The sequence below is a fragment of the Triticum urartu genome, chromosome 6A (genome assembly GCF_056163025.1).
Source record: "Triticum urartu cultivar PI428250 chromosome 6A, HENAU_Tu73, whole genome shotgun sequence".
In the NCBI taxonomy this organism is placed as follows: Eukaryota; Viridiplantae; Streptophyta; class Magnoliopsida; order Poales; family Poaceae; genus Triticum; species Triticum urartu.
This window is the reverse complement of record NC_141878.1, coordinates 141535425-141549292: the sequence shown is the minus strand read 5'-3', so window position 1 is coordinate 141549292 and position 13868 is coordinate 141535425. Positions and strand designations below refer to the sequence as shown.

At 50.3% G+C, this 13868-nt stretch overlaps 1 protein-coding gene across 1 annotated transcript; it reads right to left on the bottom strand.

Annotated features, from left to right (window-relative positions):
- Positions 1-505: 505 nt before the first annotated feature.
- On the bottom strand, positions 506-4457 carry LOC125517182 (CASP-like protein 2C4). The gene is made up of 3 exons (XM_048682365.2): positions 4125-4457; positions 3896-4043; positions 506-1064 (listed from the first exon to the last, which is right to left on the bottom strand). The coding sequence occupies exons 1-3, from the start codon at positions 4301-4303 to the stop codon at positions 744-746; spliced, it is 648 nt and encodes a 215-aa protein (XP_048538322.1). The 5' UTR covers positions 4304-4457; the 3' UTR covers positions 506-743.
- Positions 4458-13868: the final 9411 nt, after the last annotated feature.

The following is a 13868-nucleotide window of genomic DNA, read 5'->3' as shown; positions in this document are numbered from 1 at the left end:
CTTACATAAAATACTACTAGTAGTACATTACGAGAATGAATTTCTTGCACTTAAATGGAGGGTCCAAACCGAATTATTTTTCACTAAATGTCTAAAGGATATTCATTTTGTATGGATAGGAAAAATAATTACTCTAGAATCATTTAATTGAGTTTTCTTTTGCGAATCAATATTGTGTTTCCAATTGGGGTTGCTACGTGTGCAGAACATACATGCACAAGCTTGCCCATGGGATGGATGTGCTCTCCCTTTGGCACACATCACTTGGTTGAACTAGCAACCCAATAAACAAAGCAATATTATTTCAAGAAATTTCTGATGACCCTAACTAATGGCCATTATTATCTTTAGTGGAGTTATGCAAGCCACAAGGTGAGACACAACGCCTAGGGATCTGCCCACCACCAATGGTCAATCACCTGTAGGAATGGATCACATTTGGCCTCTAAACAAGCAACTTGGAGCTTCATCCTCATGCTCATTCTTTGGAAGGGGACACGAGGACTGCAAATGCCTTTCTGAATATTCGTAATTGGTCTTGTACCTATTTACAACCCCAAACCCCACTGAAAAGAAAAACGACTGTATAAATGATCACGAATACGTAGAAACAGTCGTCACTTCATTTTCTTCCTCTGTTCTAAAATGATCCAACTTCACTTTGTATTTATATAATCTTGCAGGTTGCAATGTCAGACCTCGCGACCTACTAATAGCAAGGCGATGAGAATTTCTGAAGGAACCTAATCATCTCCCGCGCTTTCTCTGGCCATCTCATTTGTACTCATCATGAGGCCTGTCTGACTTGATTCCGATCTCAGCCGCGCCTGCCTGCGCCCAGCCGGCGAGTAGAGCCGGAAGAGGTCGCGTGCGGAGAAGACCGAGAGGAGGGCCATGCCGACGGCGGCCGCGAGGCCGCAAACCATGCCGAAGGCGCCCTGCACGCAGAAGCGGGTGTAGATGTTGCAGAGCCTGCTCCACTGCAGGGGCTCTACGCCCGTCAGCGCCACGAAGCACGCTTGCAGCGCCGCGATGGCGCTCGCGAACACCACGTACGCACACCCCTGCAAAGTTGAATTATACATGTGTCAAACAACACACACTTCCTTCCCTAAAAAGAAAATACACTTCCTTTTTTTTACAACTCCATTTTAAGTGCCAAAAAAGTCACACCACGCCTAGTTGCCGGTTCGATGTTTATTTCTATTTTGTTTTTTTAGAAAACTTTATATTCACCATCAATCACGATAGTGCAACGAATAATAAAACAATAAAAATCACATCCAGATCCGTAGACCACCTAGCGACGACTATAAGCCCTGATGCAAGCCCACCATTGCCCCTTCTTCACTGGAGCCGAGCAAAATTTGTTGTAGTAGACAGTCAGGGAGGCGTCGTGCTAAAGCCCTATAGCACAAGCGCACCAAAACAGCAACCGCCGTCATTGAAGAGAAGTTTAGATTGGAAGGATTCAACCGGTAGACACACGAACAACTACCGGATCCACGTGGGTCCGCCGAAGATAAACGCCGACCGAATCTCGTGAGATCCACCAGATTCAAATCTCCGGTTTGATGTTTATTTCTTAAATTCGTTTGGAGTACTAAACACAAGTATTGTTGATCTTTATCAAAATTTAAAGCTGGCCATACATCTTGTAATTAATCTTGCACTTGTTACCCTCCTAATTGCATAATTGCTCACATAACATTTTATAAAATAATTACCTTCACACCATGTTTCGATTCCATCATGTTTTCTCGGTTGCATATGCATGTCAATATCTACACCCCATGCATTCTTAACAGAGTGGGTTGTAATGTATTTCAATGGGATTTTTGTACGAAACTGATAACTTCTTACGTCTTGGAAGAAGCACTAGTTGCTACCCACCATGACCATCGTGAATGTAGTGCACGAAGCACATGCATACGTGACAACTCGCCTCATCGTCTACGCATGGCGGTGTGCCGGTCCAGGGACCTCGTCTTCATCACGCTCCTACCTGTCGTCATCGAGGTTGGGGGCGGCATTTTCAAGTGGAGGGATGCCCAATAGGTCGTGACCCGTCTCGATAAATATCACCATGTTCATGTTGAATGAGCACCCTCTACGCGCTCCCTCTTCCCCGCCAAGTCTGTCTGCTTCCCCTTATAATGAAGCGCCAGACGCAGGAGAGAGGGCTCAACTCATAGCCACACTGCGAGTCGAACTTGATGGCGTCTGTTTTCGTATTCTAATCCGACCAGTCATCGACGGCGGAATCCTCCTTCGTGGCCTCCTCCGTCCTCCTGGGCGATGAGGTTGACCTCCTTCTCTGCCGCCGCCTCGTTCCACTCTTTCTCCTTGAAAGTGGCACGCAACTCGGACAAGGAAGCGGCATGGGGATGATGAGAGGGAAATGGAGGTTGTGGGCTGCAGGGTAAGAGCTATTCAGCCATCGATACGGGAACTGGAGCTTCTGAGCTCTAAGTCCATGGCGACAGTCTTTTTATAGCCGTGGACGGCGGGTCGCCCGAAAAGAATGGCGGATGGCGGGAAAATATGGTTGAAAACGTAACACTAATGGACATGGGCAGTCTGTGGTGCCATGGCATCTTCTGCAGTCCGTGACATTGGCAGGATGAAGAGATGGGTCATGCGGGAGGACGAGGAGGGAGCTGAAACTACCCTCAAGCATGATCAGTTGACGGATGGAGGCCGCTCCATTCCAACGCCCTATCCTCCAAATACGAAGTCTTATGGGTGGTATTTTTTTTAAAGGAGGCAAAAGATTTGCCTCACATATTAATTAAGAGAGAAGAAAGAGTTTGAGGGATTACAACATCGCCTTACAAAGGGACTACTCTCCCGGCCTGATTGAATTTAACTTCTTAGCACCGGTGGCGATTCAAAGTGTCGCCTCCTCTTTGATGAGGGCTAGAATTACAAATCGCGGGTGGTATATGGAGCATGCTACAAAAGGCGACCGAGAACGGGACGACAGCTCTGGTAGTTGCCCTTAATTTATATTGATGATTATTTTGCCGATTGGGCCAACATGACTAGTCTACTGAAGTTGCTCTCAATGTATTTTGCTGTTGCCGTTGGCAGTGCGGCCATCAGTCCATCAAGATTCTTGTTACGCGTCGGGAGTTAAGTTTGAGGAACGACCCCGTTACGGTTGCAACCGCATGAGTTATGAACCTTTATCTCCATCAAACGATGTACTGTAGTACGGAATTATATATGGCGACTCAGCGACACATGTTCAGTGCCGACATGACGTGCCGGATTATTATCTTCTAAGACGTGAGCTTCACAGGGAAACAGTTCAGTAGGCGTGATTCATCAGAAATCGAAAAACCATGTCCCAAGGATAGGATAGAATTAGGAACTTGAAAGCAAGGCTGTCTCGGCTCAGTTCACTTTCCTAACCGATAAAAGGAAATGTACTAGAGGAAATGCGGCGGGAATGGAACGGCGGTCGACAGGGAAAACGAAGGAGGCGAGGCCTTAATTGGCTATAAGGCTCGGCTGTCCGATCAAAAACGGCTCGGCTGTCCGATCAAAACGACAGCCGGAAAAATCCACACCCGCCATTACCGTCCTCCCGCTGCTGCTACCTAGCCGTGGCGAAAAGCGACCGCGCAGTGCCCACGCGCGACGCGCGCACCCGCGCGTCGCTGTAGCCGGCGGCTCACGATGATTCCACTGGATGCGTATTAATGGGAAACGGTTGGGCGCCGAGCGCGCGCACGCGTCCGGCCTGTTTCCTCCTTCCTTCCTGCGCTCACCACGACTCTCCGGTGATCCGGTCTAGCTAACTAGTTGATGAAGCTACAGGTTGCCGCTGTGTGTTTCGCGGAAGCAAAATCAATTCGGCGGGGATTAATCGGTTGGTTGGTTTGGTTACCTTGTCGAGGAGGAAACACGCCCACGCGACCGCCCTGGCGCAGCCCCGGCCGTCGTCGCCGCCGGCGAAGCGGCCGCCGGAGCAGAGCCGCTTGAGGAGCCGCGCCGCGTGGTACCCCGCGGCCACGGCCGCCGCCACGATCAGCACCCTGGTTGGCACACACGGCGAGCATCCGATCAGGATCGTTGTGAAAGCTTAGTCGTACATCTGTGACCGAACATGGACGTACCAGAGGGCCTCGACGTCCTTGGGCACGGCCTTCTTCCGGACGAAGAGCACCGTCTTGGTCTGCGCGCTCAGGCCCAGGAGCAGCGCCGACGCCGCCGCCGCCGCCGCGCACGCGCCCCGGAGGAGGCTCTCCGCCCTGCCCGACGCCACCGCCGCCTGCAGCCTCGCCACCGCGCCCATGTCGCCCGGCTCGCACGGCCTCGCTGCGGAGCGCGGTGGCGGAGCCGAGCTGCCTGGCCAACGGTTTGAGGAGAGCTTTGTGGAGCCGGAGGCGTACGATCGCGGAGTAGTGGGCGTTGGTCCCGCGCGCGCGCGGAGAGCGTTGGGCCAGCGCGCGTACTTATATCACGGATGCATTCGGTTCCCATCAATGGGGCTGTGGCGGTGCAAAACACTTGAAAGTACGTGAGCGTTGTGGATTTAAAATTCTCACCAAATCGTGTTGAATTTCATGGGCTTCGCTATAACTTACACGTATACTTATGGCCCATGGGCAGCTTTATAAAATTTCATGGCTTAGACTGCCGAGGTGCTAAGTACATTAAATAGTTTAACAACTCTACTCTCCAATGTATAGGTGCTTAACTTAGACCTTAGCTTAGACCTCCCCAAACGCAAAGGTGCTTAGATGAGGTGCTAAGCATATTAAATGCCTTAGCAACTCAAGTCTACAATGTAAAGGTGCTAAGCTTTATGCATTTAATTCGTTGTAGACTCAGAATTGTGCTTCCACCTAGGTACACGTGCTTAGCGTCATTTCTTTCTGGGGTCACCATACTACTCTTTTTCTTCTTAACTAGCATGCCACATCATATTTTTTGCTTAGTTGGCAACCTTAGCACCTGTACAAGATGGAGCATTGGGAGGGGCCTTATGATTGCTAAGTTTGCTTCATTTAATGATTTAGTAACTAAACCTCTTCATGTATTGGTGAGCTTTCTTCCTTTAAATGTTTTGTCTAGGTTCACGCGCTTAGCATTTTTTTTTCTGGGGTCACCACACTCATCTCTCTCCTCTTAAATAACTTGCCACATCAGATTTTTTGCCTACATAAAAGGTTTAGCACCTGTACAAGATGGAGCATTGGGAGAGGCCCTAGAGAATGTCCAACAAATTGTGAGCTTGATTATGGGTACTAGTGTCTTTGTCATCAGCCAATAATGCACCACATGATTACTCTAAGGGATCACGTGTATCTTAAGTTGAGCTATAGGCAGAAAAAAAACATAGTACCTCCGTTTGAAATTACTTGAAAAACTGTTGTTTCAGCGTCAAGTAATGCCGGATGGAGGTAGTATATCTTTTCATCAAGAGTTTATACTTGGCTTGTTGGCATATGAGCATACAAGTGAGCTCTCCCGACTCTTTTATTCTCTGCCACGTCATAACATATTCTGCATGGTAAATTTTGCTATTGATACCGCCGCCAACAGTATTGAAAATGATTTTCAGTTTTGTTAAAGCACATCTAGATGTGTTATAAGTATTGCACATCTAAGTCCCATGTCATTGATCTTATGTTGAGATTCGTGTAGATATTTTCTTTTTCTTTTTTCTCTTTTTCTCTATGCTTAATTCACTCACTTAGATGTGCAATAACTAAAGCACATCTAGATGTGCCCTAGACACACCCAATGATTTTATGCCATCTTGATCCTATATGGGATTGTCCTACGGCTCTTTTATATCGTGATCTCACAGATCTAGAGGCACGGTCTGATTGCGATTGGCAGATTTTCAGACAGCAAACCGAAGAAAGACAGACGGAAAAACTGGAAGCTAGAATTCATGAGCATCGAATAATAAACTCAAAACTAACAAGGTAGGACAAGTTCGCCGTGTTGTCCATCGTCGCACGGCGGCATCGGCGATCCAACCATGGCGCGGTCCTCTACCCAAGGTATGTCTTTCCAAACTTTTCGATTATTTTGAAGCGGGTGCTTGGAAGATGGTCGAGAGAAAGAAAAAAGAAACGGCCGGCGGCGGCGGCCGGCCGGCCGGCTGAGATCCGCCACGCGCGCCTCCAGCGTTTGAATTCCCTGATCGGCGCTGGTGGACCAGATGCGGCTGAGGCGAATTGGGCCTGGTCTATGAAGAGGAAGGTAGCCCAGCTTAGGCCGAATCAGAGTGGGTCGGGGATAACTGGGTATGAGGCCCAGGTTATCACGGACTCCACATCGGTTCGGTGCTACGGCCCGTGCATGCTCCAGATCGTGAATCGATCGCAAGACTGTTCAGCGCCGCCTCCTAGGGTTACACGGCGTTGTGCGGTGCTAGGCTTCGCGGCGTGCGGTGCAGGACGCGCAGCACGCATCCCCCCCCCTCGCGGCAATGGCTAGTCGAGGTGGTGTTGCTATGACTGGGCAGAAAACGCAGGTTGTTGCCGGGAATGCGCCGACAGGGGCGAGGTGGTGGTGCTCCGCCGGTTCAGAAGTCCAAGATGGCTGTCGGGATGACGCAGGCTACAGGGTCGGCGGGTCGTGGCGGAGGCTCCGATCCTAGGCCGCCGGCACCCCGGCCGGTTGCACAGGCACCCGCACCTGCTGTTGCGGGGCGCGGCAACGGACTTAGGCCGCCGCAGCCCGGTGTGGTCGGCATTGCTCCTTGCAAGCAGGCACCGGTGCTTGTGCAGCAACCGTGGGCGGCACCTGGACAGCAGCCATGGGCGGCGCCGCCGCCCCACTATGTGGCTAGGCCGCCTCAACAACGTGTCATGCGGTGCAGACTCAAGTACTGCCTCAACATGTGCATGTGGGTGATGGAGGTGCGGATGTTGCTCGTGTACCGGTTAACCGCGGCGGTATTGGACAACCTCAGGGACAATGGGGTGACGATGGTTACAATGCCTATGGGGATGGCCGTCATCGTGGTTCGTCGTCGGCGGGCGGCGGGCGCGGATATGCATGGCAAAGTGATGGTTCAGCTGAAAGACCGTTCTACGGCCCCACGGGTGGTTTTGTTGAGGGGGCATCTGGCCCAGATTACCAGCAGTGAGGTGGATACCGAGGTCATCGTGGTGGTCGCGGTGGTAGGAACGACTATCACCAACCTCCTCTGTCTGTTGTGGTGGAGCCGACGATATCCTCAGAGGTGGTTGCTATCGGTCAGATGCCGGATGTGTCTGGTCAGGCTATGGAGGTGGTGACGGCGTTGGCCAATGCTGAGGTGCCTGAGACTGATACCTTGGTGTCGGATGCTGCCAGTGCCGCCGACAAGACAGATGCGGATAGAGCCTCTAAGTGGGCTCGTAAAAAGGAGAAGATGTTGTGCTATCGCTGTGGTGAGAGGGGCCACTTTATAGCTGAATGTGTGACTGAGCTTTGTGATACCTGCCTCAAGCCTGTGCATGACATGGGGGAGTGCCCAATTCTGCGTGATCAGCTGCCGAGCATCACCATTTATGGAGTTTATTGTGCTGAGCTGATGTTTTTTGAGTCTCCTAGTGCGAGGGAGATACCTGAGGAACCCCAGAGCACGACCACGGGGGTTGTCAAAGTCACGAAAGGTGATGTGTCTGAGGCACAGATTATGCACAGGCTCAGTGAGCTAGCTCCAGGTAATTTTCAGTGGGAGCTTACTCGTCTCGAGGCCAATACGTATAAGGTTGACTTCCCTACAACAGAGGATTTGGAGCGTCTTCTAAGTTTTGGGCTGTGCAGAGTACCTGGCACAGAGTGCATCCTTGAGTTCCATGAGTGGAAGAAGGTCGAGCCACAGGGCAAGCCTCTCACTCAGGTCTGATTACGTTTCTCAGGGGCTCCATCAAAGCCGCTTCAGGATGCTCGGGTTGCTGCTAGCTTGGGGATTTTGGTCGGGAAAACCGAGAGGGTGGAGATGGCTTTCACCCCAGCTCACGGGGGTGGCCTGACTGCTGGTGAGTGTCCTAGACATTGTGTTTGTGCCTGACATGGTCAAGTGGACTTATAGGGGCCAGGTATTTAACCTAGAGATTGAGTTTGAGGATACAGATCTCTTTGCTGAGGCTCTGGCAGGGACGGATGTGGATATGCATGATAAGGATGATGGATCCGGAAATATGGATGCACGAGGGGAGGAGGTTGGGCGTGAGTCGTCCAATGGCCCGGGTTCCACTTCGCAGACGCCCGGGACTGGGGCCGCTTCTTCAGTTACAATGCCGATGAGAACTCTGAGATTCGATTCGTTTGAGCCAGTTTTTGCTCCTCCTAGGTTGTGGAGTGATCGAGTTGAGTCTGAGGACGTGCTAGAACGCACGCTCCCTCCTCTAGACTTCGCAGCGGCTGTTGGCTATAGCGAGGGGTGCCTGGAGGCGTCGGTTACTCAGATGACTGCGGTCGAGCGGGGGGGAGGATCATGGGCAGGTGGCCCCTCTTTCTCTCCCTCCTTCTGATGGTTCGCCGCGGATGAGGACCGCGGCGGAGGTGTCTGCGTTGCCGACCGGTGACATGACCAGTATGGGCAGGGGACCCGGGCAGGTGGCCTCGGTTCCCTCCCCTCCCACGGTGGTCGGGGCGGCCGTGCCGGTGGCGACCTTGGGACCCGGTAGCCGGCCGTCACCTGCTCAGCTGCAGGGGCGGCTCCAGCCGACGCCGACCAAGGTGGTCACGTCACCCCCTTGCCTGAGGGCAGGGTCGGGTGGGGTGCGGGGGTAGGTGACCCCCGTGCTCACTTCCCCTTGCTCGCTTGTGGGCGGGACGTCGACTGTGCTGGCCGTGTGTGGAGGGGAGTGTGGGCAGGTGGCCCAGCACTCTCTTCCCTCGGGCTCGCCGGGGACGTTGGCATCCCCGCCGATTCTTACGGTGTATCTTCGTGCCTCTCCGGGTGTTGCAGCCTGGCCGTGTGTTGGGGGGGTGGAGGCCTTACCCCAACCAGGGCCACTCAGGAGGAGGTCATCGCTTTTGGAGGCATTCCGGATCCTATTTCTGAGGGGCGACGGTTGAGCTGCCGTCTCCAGGACCAGCCGGATGTTGATGACATGCAGCTGAGGTGCGCCAAGCGGGCGGCCAAGCTTCGTGATATTGAGATCACTACCGGTATGTCAGTTAACACTTACAATTCCATTCTGCATTTTTCTAATGATGAGATTATTCATAATGCAAATCAGTTAGGAATTTCACTAGGTAGTGATGATAGTGAAATCTCTAAATCCGTTAATGATATCCTGGATCTTGAAGCGGAACGCGCTTTAGAACTGATTCGCAACCTAGCAGAGGTAAAACCTATGAATGATTCAGACATTGATGCTTTAGGAGTTAGCGTGCTAGACACTTTCTGTGCAGATATTGCCCCACCCTCCCTGAGACAGAGGAGGATGACGATTCCATACCCCTAGGGGATATTGCACCCTCGAGGATCGGAGTGTTAGGTCCATGGAGTCCGGTTGTGAGGACCGGATGGAGGACCAAAACAAGCCTAAACGTAAGATCTATCCAGCTTCGGTGGTGCGTAGAAGCGCTAGGAACCGTACGACCAAAAAAATTCATGATAAATTATGAGAGGAATTTTTGGGAATAGCAGAGGTATGAAAGACTTGGCTAAAAGAAGATTTCTAGCGAATGCTTCTATCGAACATAGATTGGACTTTATCGCCCTGTCTGAAACGGGAAGGGGTAATTTCTCACCACGGTTCCTAACTACTTTATCGGGAGGTATCGATTTTGATTGGCACTGCCTTCCCCCGAGAGGAAGATCAGGTGGGATCTTACTTGGGGTTAGATGCGAGATGTTGGAAGTCCGAAGTGTGGTGATGGGATATTTCGTCGTCAAGTTTCGGGTTAGACCAAAAGCTGATGGGTTTAATTGGGCATTGGTGGCGGTATACATGGCCGCGCAGCCAGAACTCAAACCAGATTTCTTGGTGGATCTTGTCCGTATATTGTGGTTCTGAGCAGCTTCCAATCTTAGTTAGAGGTGACTTCAATATTATTAGAAGGAGAGAGGAAAAGAACAATGATAATTTTGACGGCAGGTGGTCTTTTATGTTTAATACCATTATAGAAATCTTGGATTTGAGAGAGATAGAGCTTCCGGGTAGAAAATTTTCATGGGCTAATACTTTGCCAACTCCTATGTTTGAAAAGCTCGATCGTGTCCTCGCGAGTGTTGACTGGGAGCAGAAGTTCCCTCTGGTAATAGTCCAGGCGTTATCGCGCGGAATCTCAGACCACACCCCTCTATTGGTTGACTCAGGTGGGGCAACACATGTGGGGAATAAAAATACATTCTCTTTTGAATTAGCGTGGTTCGAAAGAGAAGGTTTCTTCGAGCTAATAGCCAGGGAATGGGCTAAAGATGTGATAGGAAAGACTTCTGTTGAGAGATGGCAGAATAAGATCAGACACTTGAGAAGTTTCTTACGTGGGTGGGCCAAGCATCTCAGTGGGATATATAAGGTTGAAAAGGAAAGGCTCCTTACTCTTATTCATGCCTTAGATGTAAAAGCCGAATCCACAATCCTAGAAAACCGTGGAGCTTCATGCCAAAGTAGACGCAGAGATGCTATTGAAAGAACTCCTGCGAGAGGAGGAATTGAAGTGGGCATTGCAGGCCAAGGTCCGCAAAGTTGTCCAACGGAACGCCAACACTCAATTTTTTCATATGATCGCCAATGGCAAGCATAGAAAGAAAAGAATATTTCAGCTTGAGCAAGACGAGGGGACGATTTTAGGACATGAAAACCTAAAATTATACATAACCAATTACTACAAGCAGTTTTTTGGGACTCCGGAGGATAATTTCGTGTCCCTGGATGAGTCGAGGATTGTGGATGTTCCTCAACTTGCCGCAGATGAAAATGATCTTTTGACTGCCCCATTTTCGGAGAAAGCGGTGTTTGAAGCTATTTCGCAGATGAAGAATAATAAAGTGTTGGAAATATGCCCTAGAGGCAATAATAAAATGGTTATTATTATATTTCTTTGTTCATGATAATTGTCTATTGTTCATGCTATAATTGTGTTATCCGGAAATCATAATACATGTGTGAATAGATAGACCACAACACGTCCCTAGTGAGCCTCTAGTTGACTAGCTCGTTGATCAAAGGATAGTCATGGTTTCCTGACTATGGACATTGAATGTCATTGATAACGGGATCACATCATTAGGAGAATGATGTGATGGACAAGACCCAATCCTAAGCATAGCTCAAAGATCGTGTAGTTCGTTTGCTGTAGCTTTTCCGAATGTCAAGTATCATTTCCTTAGACCATGAGATTGTGCAACTAACGGATACCGTAGGAGTGCCTTGGGTGTGCCAAACGTCACAACGTAACTGGGTGACTATAAAGGTACACTACAGGTATCTCCGAAAGTGTCTGTTGGGCTGGCACGAATCGAGACTGGGATTTGTCACTCCGTATGACGGAGAGGTATCTCTGGGCCCACTCGGTAATGCATCATGATAATGAGCTCAATGTGACCAAGTGGTTGATCACGGGATCATGCATTACGGCACGAGTAAAGTGACTTGCCGGTAATGAGATTGAACGAGGTATTGGGATACCGACGATCGAGTCTCGGGCAAGTAACGTACCGATTGACAAAGGGAATTGTATATGGATTGATTGAATCCTCGACATCGTGGTTCATCCGATGAGATCATCGTGGAGCATGTGGGAGCCAACATGGGTATCCAGATCCCGCTTTTGGTTATTGACCGGAGAGTCGTCTCGGTCATGTCTGCATGTCTCCCGAACCCGTAGGGTCTACACACTTAAGGTTCGGTGACGCTAGGGTTGTAGAGATATTAGTATGCAGTAACCCGAAAGTTGTTCGGAGTCCCGGATGAGATCCCGGACATCACGAGGAGTTTCGGAATGGTCCGGAGGTAAAGATTTATATATAGGAAGTCCGGTTTCGGCCATCGGGAAGGTTTGGGGGGTCACCGGTATTGTACCGGGACCACCGGAAGGGTCCCGGGGTCCACCGGGTGGGGCCACCTATCCCGGAGGGCCCCATGGGCTGAATTGGGAGGGGGACCAGCCCCTAGTGGGCTGGTGCGCCCCCCTTGGGCCTCCCCTGCGCCTAGGGTTGGGAAACCCTAGGGGTGGGGGCGCCCCCCACTTGGCTTGGGGGGAAGCCACCCCTTGGCCGCCGCCCCCTTGGAGATCCATCTCCCTAGGGCCGGCGCCCCCCCAAGGCCCCTATATAAAGAAGGGGGGAGGAAGGGCAGCCGCACCCCTTGCTCTTGGCGCCTCCCTCTCCCTCCGTAACACCTCTCCTCCCCGCTTACGCTTGGCGAAGCCCTGCCGGGATCCTGCTGCATCCACCACCACGCCGTCGTGCTGCTGGATCTTCATCAACCTCTCCTTCCCCCTTGCTGGATCAAGAAGGAGGAGACGTCTTCCTAACCATACGTGTGTTGAACTCGGAGGTGTCGTCCGTTCGGCACTAGGTCATCGGTGATTTGGATCACGTCGAGTACGACTCCATCAACCCCGTTCTCTTGAAAGCTTCCACGCGCGATCTACAAGGGTATGTAGATGCACTCCTCTCTCCCTCGTTGCTAGATGACTCCATAGATTGATCTTGGTGATGCGTAGAAAATTTTAAAATTCTGCTACGTTCCCCAACAGTGGCATCATGAGCTAGGTCTATGCGTAGTTTCTATGCACGAGTAGAACACAAAGTAGTTGTGGGCGTCGATATTGTCAATTATCTTGCCGTTACTATTCTTATCTTGATTCGGCGGCATTGTGGGATGAAGCGGCCCGGACCGACCTTACATGTACGCTTACGTGAGATTGGTTCCACCGACTGACATGCACTAGTTGCATAAGGTGGCTGGCGGGTGTCTGTCTCTCCCACTTTAGTCGGATCGGATTCGATGTACAGGGTCCTTATGAAGGGTAAATAGAAATTGGCAATTCACGTTATGGTCTTGGCGTAGGTAAGAAACGTTCTTGCTAGAAACCTATAGCAGCCACGTAAAAACTTGCAACAACAATTAGAGGACGTCTAACTTGTTTTTGCAGCAAGTGTTTTCTGATGTGATATGGCCAAAGGATGTGATGAATGATATATGTGATGTATGAGATGATCATGTTCTTGTAATAGGAATCACGACTTGCATGTCGATGAGTATGACAACCGGCAGGAGCCATAGGAGTTGTCTTTATTTATTTATGACCCGCGTGTCAACATAAACGTCATGTAATTACTTTACTTTATTGCTAAAGCGTTAGCCATAGTAGTAGAAGTAATAGATGACGAGAAAACTTCAAGAAGACACGATGATGGAGATCATGGTGTCATGCCGGTGACAACGATTATCATGGAGCCCCGAAGATGGAGATCAAAAGGAGCAAATGATATTGGCCATATCATGTCACTATTTGATTGCATGTGATGTTTATCATGTTTTACATCTTATTTGCTTAGAACGACGGTAGCTTAAATAAGATGATCCCTCGTAATAATTTCAAGAAAGTGTTTCCCCTAACTGTGCACCGTTGCGAAGGTTCATTGTTTCGAAGCACCACGTGATGATCGGGTGTGATAGATTCTAACGTTCGAATACAACGAGTGTAAGCCAGATTTACACACGCAATACACTTAGGTTGACTTGACGAGCCTAGCATGTACAAACATGGCCTCAGAACACAGAAGACCGGAAGGTCGAGCATGAGTCGTATAGAAGATACGATCAACATGAAGATGTTCGCCGATGTTGACTAGTCCGTCTCACGTGATGATCGGACACGGGCTAGTTGACTCGGATCATGTTTCACTTAGATGACTAGAGGGATGTCTATCTGAGTGGGAG